Source organism: Macrotis lagotis, chromosome 2 (assembly GCF_037893015.1).
Source record: "Macrotis lagotis isolate mMagLag1 chromosome 2, bilby.v1.9.chrom.fasta, whole genome shotgun sequence".
In the NCBI taxonomy this organism is placed as follows: Eukaryota; Metazoa; Chordata; class Mammalia; order Peramelemorphia; family Peramelidae; genus Macrotis; species Macrotis lagotis.
In genome coordinates, this window is record NC_133659.1 from 96,795,466 (window position 1) to 96,809,629 (window position 14,164).

General features: G+C 34.0%; 1 protein-coding gene across 1 annotated transcript in view; it reads right to left on the reverse strand.

Moving 5' to 3' along the window:
* The window catches only part of ATP6V1G3 (ATPase H+ transporting V1 subunit G3), a 47,534-nt gene that overhangs the window by 19,128 nt on the left and 14,242 nt on the right, over nt 1-14,164 (reverse strand). Inside the window, exon 2 of the mRNA XM_074222294.1 lies at nt 13,414-13,538. Within this exon, the coding sequence (XP_074078395.1) occupies nt 13,414-13,498 (85 nt within the window). The 5' untranslated portion in view covers nt 13,499-13,538. The remainder of the gene's footprint in view (nt 1-13,413; nt 13,539-14,164) is intronic.

The following is a 14,164-nucleotide window of genomic DNA, read 5'->3' on the forward strand; positions in this document are numbered from 1 at the left end:
GAGAAAATAACAATAATATTAGGGTTTACATAGGCATTTCACTTACATTATCCTTTGATTCTTACAACAGCTAAATGCAGTCGGTAGAAATAATGCAGTCATATTATACTTAAGGGCAACCACAAAACAATCATGAATAAGTATAGTGACTATTAGTAAAATTACAAAGCATTCCTCCAAAGAGATGTGAGAAAACTGCCATCCCATGCCTTTATAGAAGTAGGAGACCCATGAATGTAATTTAAGACTTTTCATTCTATTGATCAGTTTTACTGACTTGACTATTTTTTCCCTTTTAAAAATATGTGCTACAGGGACAGCTAGATGGAACAGAGGATCTCCAACCCCTGGAGTCAGGAAGACCTGAGTTCAAATATGCCCTCAGTCATTTGTTATTTAAATAACCCTGGATAAGTCACTTAATTTTGATTGCTTCAAAAAAAATATGTGTTTCATGAGATGACTCTCTGGAGAGATGGGGAAAGGTACTAGAGAATTGTTTTTGATGTAACAAAAAAGCAAAAGATATTTTTAAAATTTATTTTAAATTCCTATTCATGGTTTTTTTCTTTTCCCTTAGTCCCAGTCCCTCAAACAGAAAATGACTACAAGTAGACATGTTTAGCACAAATATGTACACTAGACTGTTTGCTGCTGAGGGAAGGGGGATGAGAAGGGAGAGTAAAACAAAATTATGTAACATAAATATGCATGTGGACGAATATTGAGAAGCTTTCATAATATGTAATTGGAAAAACAAAATGAAATATCAATTATCAAAAAATTAGTTTAAAAATATAATCATATTACTTTAATTTTTGAAATGAGCATCAAATCTTGAGATATTTTATATATAAGAGAATCAAGAACTAGGGAGAGTAAGTAAGTTCTCCAGTATCTTATTGATAATAATAGAAGAGATTAGCTTGGAAGTGAGGCCACAGTTTACCTCATCATCTGATTCCAAAAGAACACTCTCGGTTACTATCCTCCATGTGGACATCCCATTCTTTTCTATGGTCAAACCTGGTTCTTATGACTCTCTGTAGTGCTCATTTCAGTCTACCATGTAAGAGTTTCCTTAATGAAAATTTTCTATGAGAATATAGAATTTAAACTTAAAATCCAGGCATAGTCATAGCCATAACCTTGCTTCATTAGAAGCAAAATCTAATTATAGTATACTTCTTGCTATGCCAATAATTCAATTATTAATAATGGTAATATTTATGTGGTACTTTCTATGCCTCAGGCAATATATTAAGCAATTTACAAATTCTATCTCATTTGATTCTTAGAACAACCTTGGGGTGTAGGGGTTGTTATTATTTCCATTTTATAAGTAATCTATAAAGAGAGGTTAAGTGACTTGCAGAGGACCACATAGCTAGTGAATGCTTGGTTCTGGATTTGAACTCAGGTCTTCCTGATTCCAGACATGGTATTCTCTCCACCAGAATATTTCATTTAGCTGCCCCAGTAAAGTTAAATTTAATAAACTTTAACAAGAACCTATAATGTGAAAATAGAATGTGTTGACTACTAGGGAAAAAACAAATGTGAACGAGAAATGATCTTTGTTCATAGAGTTTAGTGATTACCAAGACAAACTTGGCTTACTCTTAGAACCGACATATTTGGGGCAGCCAGGTAGTGAGTGCAGTGGATAGAGCACCTGTCCTGGAGTAAGGAGGACTTGTATTCAAATTCAGCCTCAGATACTTAATTAGTAATTACCTAGTCTCTTAACCCCATTGCCTTGAAAAAACAAACAAACAAACAAAAAACCCCAGTTATATTTGAATTGTGAAATTTATGGTAATGGTTAGTATGTTCAGTGCTACTGCATCACATTTTTAAGGTGGAAAAAAAGAAAGACTCAATTTTCTGGAATTGATGGAGGGGAGGGAAAAGGGTCAGAAAAACTGATGAGGAAATATACTGTGCAAGAATCACAATGATTGGGGCGGCTAGGTGTTGTAGTGGATAGAGCACCTGTCCTGGAGTCAGGAGTACCTGAGTTCAAATCCAGACTCAGACACTTAATAATTACCTAGCCGTGTGGCCTTGGGCAAGCCACTTAACCCCATTTGCCTTGCAAAAACCTAAAACAAAAACAAACAACAACAACAACAACAAAAAATCACAATGATCTTTTCAATAGCTATTCTTAATATTTTTTTTAAAAATATGCTAAGGGTAACTGGTTTTTTTATATCAAAGTATTTTCTGCATATTCCCCTATTTTTGAATCAAATTCTCTCACAATAAAATAAAATCTGCAAAGCACAAATGATGGGTAGAGCTACCATGTTTGGCAAAATAGGCACCATTCTACTCTTTTGGTTGCTCATTTTTTTGTGGAGTAAGTAATGTATATTTCCTCATCTGGTCTCCAGGATTATTATTGGCGTTTATTAGTTTTTAAAGAAAAATTGAACATAAAGAAATGCATATATATATATTTATATATATATATTAAATTGTATATGTTCTTAAACACTTGCTAGAACTTTGAGGAATATTCTTCTTCATTGCAGATGCATTAACTTCTATAATAATAAAATAACAGTAATAATAGTTCACCCCAAATTTTTACATATATCATATATATATATATATATATATATATATATACATATATAAAAGGCGAAATCTTTTCTTTTCAAAACATTAATACTATGTCATTATTCCAGATTTTACTCTGTGTATATCTTATTTGGACATTAATCCATTCTGTTTCTCAGAAAGGGGCTTTTTCCTTTAAGGAGTCTTTGTCTTCCAGTCATAAGCCAGTTCAAACTCTACCTAAAGTACACGATAACTTTGTAAACATGAATAGTCATATATAAAAGACTTTTCTTTTCATTTCTTTTTTTTCCCAAGGAAATGGGGTTAAGTGACTTGCCCAAGGTCACAAAGCTAGGTAATTAGTGTCTGAGACTGGATTTGAACTTAGGTCCTCTTGAATCCAGGGCCAGTGCTCTAACCACTGCATCACCTAGCTGCCCTCATCTTGTTTTCTTTATAAAATGAGGATAAAAATACTTGCAGAACTTACCTCATAGGATTACTAAGATAAAAGGCTTTGAAAACTCTGAAATGTCATGCAGATTATCATTGACTATCTATCTGATCTTGCCTGACTTATTTGAGGTCCTTGATTATAAACATATTATAGTGCAGCACGATCATGTAGATTTTTCCATTGTTTTAATCTTAAGACAAACTATAAAATCAAGTTGTGTTATACTGACAGCAATGCTCTTAATATGAAGTAAAATCATATGGATATAGCTTGGAGACTTACATATAATGGCTGCTTAAGAAATGTTTTGTCTATAAGAAATGTTTTGTATAGGGTTACTGTGGGAAATAACTGCATAAGTTTTAAAGGGCTATATTATTGTGAGATTATATAATAATAATAATAACAATAATAATGAATGTGTACACATGATGAGGAAGGATGGGTAGTCTAGTGGGTACAGTGCTGAACTTAAAGTCAGTGAGACCTGGTTTAAGTTTCATGTCTGATATCTACTTTTCCATGACCCTAGAAAAACTGTGTGTGTCTTAAGCAGAGAGAGGAGAGACTGAGACAGATAGAGAAACAGAGGGGGAGAGAGAGAGAGAGAGAGAGAGAGAGAGAGAGAAGAAACATTCATTAAATTCTTACTCTCTCTGCCAGGCACTGTGGTAAGTGATGAGAGATTGAAATGCCAAGTCAACAAAATAGACCCCGATCTCAAGGAGTTTATGTTCTACTGGAAAAAAGATGACACATATAGGGATTTTAGAAAGCATGAAAAAAAAAGACCATTAGCTATGGACAATGAACCAGGCAAGGAATCTAGGGAGCATATAGGTGAGACTGAGTTATAGAGGAGTTATCCTCTGAATGTTTATTTATGTTCATATTTGAAACTTTTGTGACCAAGAAGGTCACAAAAAGTAATTTCCATAAAAGAGGACATTTTCCTAAATCAAAACCTACACATAAAAAAGCAAAAAGTTCAGTAAATTCAGATATTGACCAAAAGGATGAGGATGATCTTTCCTCTAACTTACTCTTTCTCTAATTTCTTGAATTCTATTGAGAACATTACCATCTTTCCAAGAAGTCAGATGTATAGCCTCAAAGTAATATTTCATTCTTCCAGGTCACTTAGTTCTCATATCCAATCATTTGTTAAGTTTTGCCAAGCTTGCTCCTACAATCTCTCTCACATCTTTCCAACAGATTGTTAATGCCTCCTAGAGAGTAAAAACTTTTTGAAGGCAGGGATTTTTTTTTTTGGTATTGCCAGCACCAAGTAGTGTCTGGATCATTGCAGATACTTAATAAGTACTTAATAAATACTTAAAATACTAAATAAAAACTCCTTGAAGTTACTTAATAAAAACTCCTTGATTGACTGGTGCATCCCATTCCTTCTATTTCAGGTCCTCAGTGTAAGCCTCCTTTTTTTTTTTAAATCACCTTCCTTCCGGTATCCTCATCTAATTCCACCCACACAGATGCCAAAAAATTTCCTTAAACATAGGTCACACTATATAACCTATATGCTCAAGAGTTTTCAATATCTAATTATTGTCTCTAGAACAAAATACACACGGCTTACTGTGGTTTTAAAGCCTATTGAAAATTGGCACTGGCCTGTCTTTCCATACGTGTTTCCTATTATTCCTCTTCATGTACCTCATATTTCAACTAGATTGGAATGTGCCAGACGAATAACTAAGAATTCTGATGTCTGATGTAATAGGAATTAGGGTCAGGTTTTGAAGATGTGGTGAGCTCAGTTGTGGGAAGGAAGCAAGATGGGGCTACACTCTAAAGGAACTTATCTGGGATATGAGGAGACCTTGGGATTGGGGGTTCCCTTGTTCCAATAAAATCCCTCATGAATTGGGTATGCTCGTGTTGGGGGAGGGTTAACCTACCCTTATGGAATCTAGATTTTGTTTATTCCCACAATTGTCACAATCCCCCAATCTTCCTAGGTGGCAGACAAATGAAAGATACTCCTCTTTCTGAACTTTAAGATGTGGCAAGCATATATATGGCAGAAAATGATTTGCATGACTTCACATGTATAATTGATATCATATTGCTTGTTTTCTGAAATGGTGGGAGAAGGGAGGAAGGAAAGGATTTAGAACTTAAAATTAAAAAAAAAGAATGTTAAATTTTAAAACTGGGTTACTGAAAAATATTTAACAAGATAAATTGAAATACATTAAAAATAGTGTGCAGCAGACATGGAGAAAGAAATGGCAAACCACTCCAGTAACATTGCCAAGAAAACACCAAAATGGTGTCATGAAGAGTTGGACATAACTCAAACAACCCAATAAAAACACAACATACAGGGTAAGTATCAAGCTCTAGATATGGGAGAGAAACTTAAACTTGGAGAGCATTAGTAGAGATAGATGGCAATGGCAAAGTACAATGGCAAAGGGGTACTGGGGTCAATCGCAACTGGGAGGACAAATCCTCTGGTTAAATGTTCCAAGTTCTCAGGCTTAGCTTTCTCTGTCTGTTTTGAAAGCTCTTCATCCATATAATAATCCCCCTTTTGTTAAGGTATCTTGGACCAATATGCTTTTGGCCTCTGCCATAGATTTCATAGTAGAGTGGAGGGAATATTTTCCCCTTCAAAATAAGGGCCTTGCCAGGCTTTGGTTTGTGTAGAGCTAAGGGAAAGAGTGCTCTAGAATGATGAATTTTTTCTTTTCATCTTAGAAGACTTACTCTAGTTCACTTACAAACTGAGAAGACAGAGGGGTCTATAAACTCTGAAAAGTAGGATGTAAGCTCCCTAAGGGAAGGAAGGATCTCTTTTTTATATTGTTTTATTTTTCTCTTTTTTATTTCACAAGTGCTCTGTAGCAATAGATGATCCTTGAGTTGAATTAAATCTATGGTGGAACTTGATAATCACTGCAACCATCTATCATGAATATAACTGGTTTGCTACTGCTGTTTCTAAAGGGAAAAAAACCTTTTGTGTAAAACATATATGTAATTAATAATGCTTTCTAAAGTGTACTACTAAAAATTAGGAGTAAGAAAATTGACTTCAGCCAGGAATTCTTAAGCTGGGGTACACAGATCTTTTGAGGTTCCATTTCAGAGAGTCAGAGATCTTGGATGAAAAAACAAATTACATCTCTATATTTGCTAATTTCTAACTCTTAATTAGCATTTCCTTCAATTATGCATTTAAAAAATTTTTGAAATAATATTCTGAGAATCATTACACAAAGAAGATTAAACAAAAGGATATTTAGGGCAAAATATGCATATAAGCAAGAAAAAGCCCAAGACCTTATAACACATCGCTTAGTGTTTTACTCACTGTTAAATATCACATTGAATTCTTGCCAGGATTCATTGAACTCACAAAATTCCTTAGACTTCTAGGCAGTGAACTTCTAGGTCAACTTAAAATAAGAAAAAAAATTTACAGTTCTTGGCACAATATATTCATTGATGTTTGTTGATTGTTTTGTTCTCTCTTGCCCTTCTCCAGGTAGGTAAAGAGGGACTAAATAAAAGTGAAATAAAATAAATTAGTGCAAATGCACAGAATTTTCCTTCAAAGCAGTGAAATGAAGTAATACACCCACAGATCAAAAACAAAGGCATTGTTTAAGCCAATGAATCACATCCTTGATTGGTCGAAATAAGAAGATAACTGGATTTTTCTAGTCCTAGACTTCATTACAGTGAAGTAGAAATCACTGGGGACTACCCTGGTGTGGAGTAACCAGTCCTGAAAATACTGTACAGAGGAATTATATCTCTCTTGTGTCAAACACTATTCTCTGAATGACATTTAAATTGTGTTGGTTTTTGGGACAATAATATCCCTAACTCAATTTTGAGCTGGCTGATTGCTAAAAACCCTAGGGGATTTGAAGAAAGTGATTTTTGTACTATTTTTACAATAAATGATTGTTTAAAAAGATCTTTATCCTTTGGTGGTCAGTCTTTGAATTTGAGGAATATACAACTTCACGTTTCTCCCTCATCCTGCTCATGGCACTTTGCATGGGTTCATATAAGTTTTCCCAAGGTTTTCTGAAACCATCCTACTTGTCATTTTTAAAACACCATACATTACAATCATACCACCACTCACTCAGTAATTTGTCAATTGATGGTCATCCCCCTCAATTTCAAATTCTTTGTCACCACAAAAAAGACGTTATAATAATATTTTGGGGTATAAAAATATGTCCTTTTCCCTTTTCTTTCATCTTTTCATGATATAGACTTAGAAGTTGTATTGCTAGGTCAGAGGGCATGCACAATTTTATACCATTTGGGCACAGTTCCAAATCAGTCTCCAGAATGGTCAGACTAGTTTATAATTCCACCAATAGTACATTAGTATTTTAATTTTTCTACATCCCCTTCAACATTTGTCATTTTTTTTCTGTCATGGAAGCTATTCTGAAGTATGAGGTGGTAATTCAGAGTTGTTTGAATTTGTATTTCTCTATTCAATACTAATTTGAAGAATTTTTTCATGTGACTTTGATTTCTTCTGAAAACTGAATATTTATGTGCTTTGACCATTTATCAACTGGGAAATGACTCTTATTTTTATAAAGTTGTGACAATTCCCTGTCTCTTTGAGAAATGACATTTTTACTAGAGAAATTTGCTTTAATTTTCCCCTAGTTTCCTGTTTTCCTTCCAATTTTGACTGCATTAGTTTTGTTTATAGAAATGCCTTTTAATTTAATGTAATCAAAATTATCTATTTTACTTCTTGTGATGTTTTCTATATCTTATGTGGTCATAAACTCTTAACAATTGATTAGACAAGTATGTTTTTCCATGCCCCCCAGTTTACTTATGATGTTACTTTTTATGTTTGAATCATTTCACCATTTTGACTTTATCTTGATAAACAAATAGTGTGAGAATTTGGTATGCCAAATTTCTTTCTAGTATTTCCAGACATTTTTGTCAAAAGGTAAGTTCATATCCTAAAAGTCTGTATCTTTGATTTGTCAAAATTAGATTACTATGATCTTTTTACTACAGTGAAATAATATATTTCATTGATCCACCATTCTCTTTCTTAATCAGCACCTGATTGTTTTGAAGATTATGACTTTGACTTTTAGTTTGAAATCTGGCACTGTTACCTTCCTTCACAATTTTTTCATTGATTCCCTTGATATTTTTGACCTTTTGTTCTTCCAGATGTATGTTGCATTTATTTTTTCTAGCTCTATAAAATAATTCTTTGATATTTTGATTGGTAAGGAACTAAATAAGCAAATTAACTTGGGTAAAATTGTCGTTTTCACCATATTGGTTCAGCCTGCTCATAAGAAATTAATATTTCTACAGTTGTTAAGACTTTTCTTTAATTGTGTGAAAAGTGTTTAGTAAATGTTTTCATATAATCCCTGAGTTTGTCTTGGCAGATAGACTTCCAAGTATTTTTATATTGTCTGCACTTATTTTAATACTCAGTTCAGCTAAGTTAGCTGGTTTAAATTATTCAAGCTCTTGATCTTGCCTTCATAGGGAAGAAAATTTTAAAACATGATAGCTAAAGTCCCTTTTGGCTTTTACTTTGTGATTCCACTTCTGTTTAGTACAGAAAAGAAAGAAAAACAAGACAGTAAAACATCAAAGGTTAGTTATATAATAACAGATTTATTATGCTGTGAAGGTCAGGTTTTATTTATATTTGCTATGGAATGAATTGCATTGCTTTGGATGGTATGGGTTGGGTATTTTATGTAGCTACTGTAAACTGTTGCCTGCCCACTTTTGTGTGGGAAAATCTGGCCATAGGCAGTGAAAACTGTCTCCAAGCTCCTGCTTTCTGGGGCAGAACAGCATACCTTCACCCACTGGGTAAAACCAAGAACAAAGGTTACCTGTTAGAAGTCAAAACATTTCCTGAAAGGCCTTTGAGGAGGGCCAGCTATTGACTCTCCTTGACTTTATTTTCAGAAACTCAGACATGACTCAAAGAGAATCCTGGCAAAAAACAAAATACCTATTTTTGTTTTAGATTGTGGGCATGGAAAATGTTCATATTACAGACAAATATTGATACAATTTTTATAATTTCGCATAAATGATTCTCCAGAATGAAATATCTATAAATACATTCAATTGTATTTGTATTTGTATAGTCAAACCTTTTCAAGTCCTTCTGTGAGTGCAAAGCCCTGGGGATACAGTGAATGGATAGAGATGAGACCTGTAATTTCTCTCTAAAAGGGAACTCCTCAGTAAGAAAACATGAAGACACTGAGAAATTAAGTGACCTGCCCAAGGTCACAGGAGTAAGGTGTCTGAGGTTAAATTTGAATCTAGATCTTTCTGGTTAAGAGGTCATACTTCTCAAAGCAAAACTCAAAACACTTTCTGCCTTTAAATAGTCTATACTTTACAGAGGAGGATTCAGTGTGTAAACAGATAAGAATGTGCATGATTATTTGAGGGAGGAGAGAACACTAACTTCCCAGCAATTTAAAAAAGAAAAGAGGTTATTGTTTGCCATTACATTGGAATTTGAAGCTGTTCCCCCTCCCAGTAGTCCACATGATCAGTGAGAAAAATATTTTCTCTTTTCACCAGTAAGTTTGGACAAGAATAATTAAAGACATTTGAAAAGACAATGATATTGATTAAAATTGAGTTTATTGTCACATTTTGGGGGCTCCAGGAAACACAGATAAATGAATATCATGTCTGTGAAAGAATTGACTTCCTTTGAACATTTGAAATTATTTTAATTTTAGTAGAAAAAAGAAAATATAAAAAAATCCATGCACTCAGCTTCAAAGTTTGGCTCATCTTCAAAATTATTTCACATTCATAATATTCTCATAATCAATAGAGTGCTAGATTGCTGAAAACCTGGGTTTGATTCCTAACTTTATCCCTTAGCTGTATAACACTGGACAGGTCCCTTAACCATGCTGAGTCTTAGTTTTCTCATTTGAAAAATAAGGAAAATAATACCTGTACTAGCTGCCTGAAAATATGATGTTGAGGAAATAAAACACTTTGTTAATTTTTTTTCCCAAGACAGTGGGGTTTAGTGACTTGCCCTAGGGCACACAGCTAGTAAGTATCAAGTATCTGAGATTGGATTTGAACTTGGGTATTCCTGATTGTAGGGCTGGTGTGCTATCTACTGCACCACTTAGCAGCCCCTTTCTTTGTTAACTTTTAAATGTTATACATGTTTGTGTATTTGTGCTATTAAGTCAATAAATATTTATTAGGAATTACTTATTCTATGCTAAAGACTGTGCTAAGTACAAGAAAGGCAGAAGATTATTTTCAAGGAGCTCACAGTCTAAGGGGATGGGGAGAGACAATATGCAAACACCTAGGTATATATAGGGATAGCTAGATGGCACAATGGATTAAGCACTGAGCCTTTAGACTTTGTGAGTTCTAATATAGCCATATAGCCATACTAGCTATATGTACCTGGGCAGGGCACTGAGCCCTTTTTGGCTCAGCTTCCTTATCTATAAAATGAGAGAAGGAAATGACAAATCACTTCAGTGTCTTTGCCAAGAAAACCCCAAATTGGCCCATGAAGGCTAGTACGCATTGTAACATATAATTACAATCAAGATATATATATATATGTGTGTGTGTGTGTGTGTGTGTGTGTGTGTGTGTATATGTATATATATATATATACACACACACATATATGTATACAGAAAAAATTAGATATTATTAATAAAGGTAAATAGAATGAAAGTTGATTGGGAAAGGCCTTGTTTATCACAGAGGGAAGGCAATATGGTTAAGGAAGATTGAGAACAGCTTCTTGTTGAAAGGGGAGCTTCAGTTAAGATTTGGAGTTAGAAAAATTCAGGAGGTGAACATGAAGAGGGAGCTGGAAAGGCATAGAGGATAGATAGGCAAAGAAAAATGCATGAAGTCAGACAATGGAGTGGAATGAACTGGGAACAGCAAAGAGACCAGTGGCACTGGATGGAAGAATGAAGGGAGAGAGGTATGGTATAAGACTGGAAAAACAGGGAGAGGCCAGACTATGAAGGACTTTAAAAACTAAAGAGACGATTTTCTATTTGGTCCTGGAAGTCATAGTTTATCGAACAGGGAAGTGACCTGGTCAGATCATATATGCAAAATTATAAATGAACTAATATTGTCTCATGTATAGTAGTAGTAGTAGTAGTAGTAGTAGTAGTAGTAGTAGTAGTAGTAGCAGGTTTGAAAACATTTTACAAAGTTAATCATATTGATCCTCAAAGTAATCCTGTGAAATGAATACCATTATTATCTGTATAATTTTGTATATGGGAAAACTGAGTCTGAAAGTGATTAAATATGTCCAGGGTCACATGGATGAGAGTTTCCAAGACAGGATTTGAACTCAACTTCCTGATTTCAAGTCTATCCATTAATGTATAGAATGAAGGGACCTTTGGTCCTTTTTAACCCTGGATCTATGGACTTATGCTCCTGTGGATCTTCAAGAACTAGTCAGATAGAAGTTAGGTCTATGTGCGCCTTGCTTGGAAATCTTAGGGTCATATAATTAGATAATAGCTTATAAATAATGTCTAACTACAAAGAACTTTTATGTCAATAATTTAATATGATCCCCTAAATCACTATGTGATAGTTTCTTCTATCTGTCTTTACTAGTAGACTAGCACAATTCAGAATCTGTGGGTCTCCAGAAGGTGATTAATTCATGACTCAAATATGGACCATTTCAGAGCTCTTAAGTTTTTGGTTTCTGAGGACTTTCTAACAATTCCCTCACTCCCACCCCCTGCCTATTCTACCAATTTATTAAAACCTAGTCCTGTGGTTGAAAGTTTATCTCTCCCATTCCCGGAAGACTAGAAGGAGAAAGAAGAAAATAATTTTAGTCATTTTTCAATTGTGTTTGATTATGCTTTTAAACATTTCCAATTCCTGGTTTGTGTCCCAAAGTCATGAAGTTGATTCCTATGATATATTTTTTTCCAAATTAAAATTTGATTTTAATTTGAATTCAATCATGCTGTTAAAATATTGCCATTATTCTCATAATTAAGCACTTACTAATATATTTGTTATAGTACAGAAAACCTTACTTATATAGCATATATATGGTGCTTATGAGATAAAATCATTTATAGCCATTATTATCTCATTGATTATAATATGAAATAGCTAGGGGCCAGAATCTTATGTTTTATGCCTTGTTTACCTCATAGCACTTTATAAACCTTAACATGCAATAGAAAAAAAGTGAGCTATTGTTTATTATCCTTATTATAAAGATGAGGGAAACTAAGTTTGAGTGGTTTGCCCAAGATCAAATAGTAATAGTAAATAAGGGAATTTTAATCCAGGTTTTATAAATCCAGGATCAGAGTTGCAAAGGATCTTGGACAACATTAACAATGAAACCGACCCATATTCCTTTCTATGATACCTCCAGTAATTGATCTTTCAGTCTTTGCTTGAAGACCTCTAAGTTTAAAGGAAGAAGAATACACTCCCTCCTTCCTATGGTAACACATTCCAACTTATCATAATCCTAATTGTGAGAAATTTAGCCCATCTGCCTTTCAAAAACTCTTATTATTAATATGAGTCCATCTCTCTGTACAACTACATGTTCTTGCCTCCTAAGAATATTTTAAATAGGTTACCTTGTTATTAAGTTTTTCTTCTATAGTTTTTGACAGACCCATTAAGATAGTAACACTAATTATTGCAGAATTCGTACTACATTTCTAGTTATATAGAAAAGAATAATAATTTCTAGCATAATTTTTTCTGAACTGAATTGAAAAGTAAGAGAACAAAATGACAACAATAAAAATAATAACTGACAATAAAATATTTTAATTTTTGCAAAGAACTTTTTCTGAATGACCTTACTTGACCTTCATGACAACCTATTCTTTTCATACAGATGAGGAAGTTGAGCCTGACAAAAGGTAAGAGACTTATTTGCTCAAAAGACTTAATCACAAGTGCACTATACCAATATTATCATATGAAGGAGAGAAAATTAGAAGAACCATTTAGAAACAGTTAGAGAAACAGTTAGAATTAGAAATTTTAGCACTGGATTTTAGCTTCCTGACAGCTGAACCATGTGATTGGAATATTTTTAAATCTTGGAATGAAAAGCTATTAAGAGGGGAATCTGTTTAAGGATTTAGTTACAAGCCCTCTTGGAAAACTGAACTGGAGCATACAGCAGTAGGGACATAGACAGTCTTTGCCTCCCAGTGAGATCTCAATTTCAAAACTTTGGGTTGGGTTCAAGGAATTCCATAGAGTCAGAGCAGATCAGAATTTAGAAACTAGGCATTCACTGAACATTAGAAAAGCAAAAACCATCAAGACGAATGAGAACTTACTCTTTTTGGCTTCATCCAGCTTATCTTTGGCTCGTTTTTCTGCCTGCAAGAGTTGCTGGATTCCCTGAGACTGACTGGCCATCATTGTGTCCTTGGGATCAAGTTATCTTGACGAGCTCTGAACCCTGGAAGGTGGTGAGGGAGATTTATACTTTCAGTTATCATCACATCGCTTGGAATGTTTTGCAAACAGATTCTGGGCATAGCTATCCTGCATCATACTAGTTAGCTCAGGTCAGATAGCCAAAGCATGCATAAAAAGCAGAGAGTAGTTCAAAACATCAAGGTAATTCATTTCTAGGGACTTTTAGAACTTGCAGTTTGAGGAATTGTCTTTTTATGACGAAAAAAAAAACCTCAGTTAATAGGAAAGGTAGCATAAGAGTAGAATGTTGAGTTTGGCAGGAGGAAGATATGGATTCAAATTCCATTTAGACAGAACACTAGTGTGTGTGACCACAGACAAGACATTTAATCTTTCCAAGTCTCAATTTTCTTGTTTGTAAATGTGGATACCTGAAATGCAAACCTATAGACATTATTAGGGTCAAATGAAATAATGAGTATAAAGTGCTTTGCAATGTCTGAAGCAAAATCTAAACGTCAGTCATCATTACTATCTATTTATATATTTAGAACTGGAAGAGACCTTAGTATCTGGTCCAACCTATCATTTTATAGATAAGAAATTGAGGACAAAAAGATTGAGTGACTTGTCCAAGGTCAAATAATAAATGACAAAGACAGTATT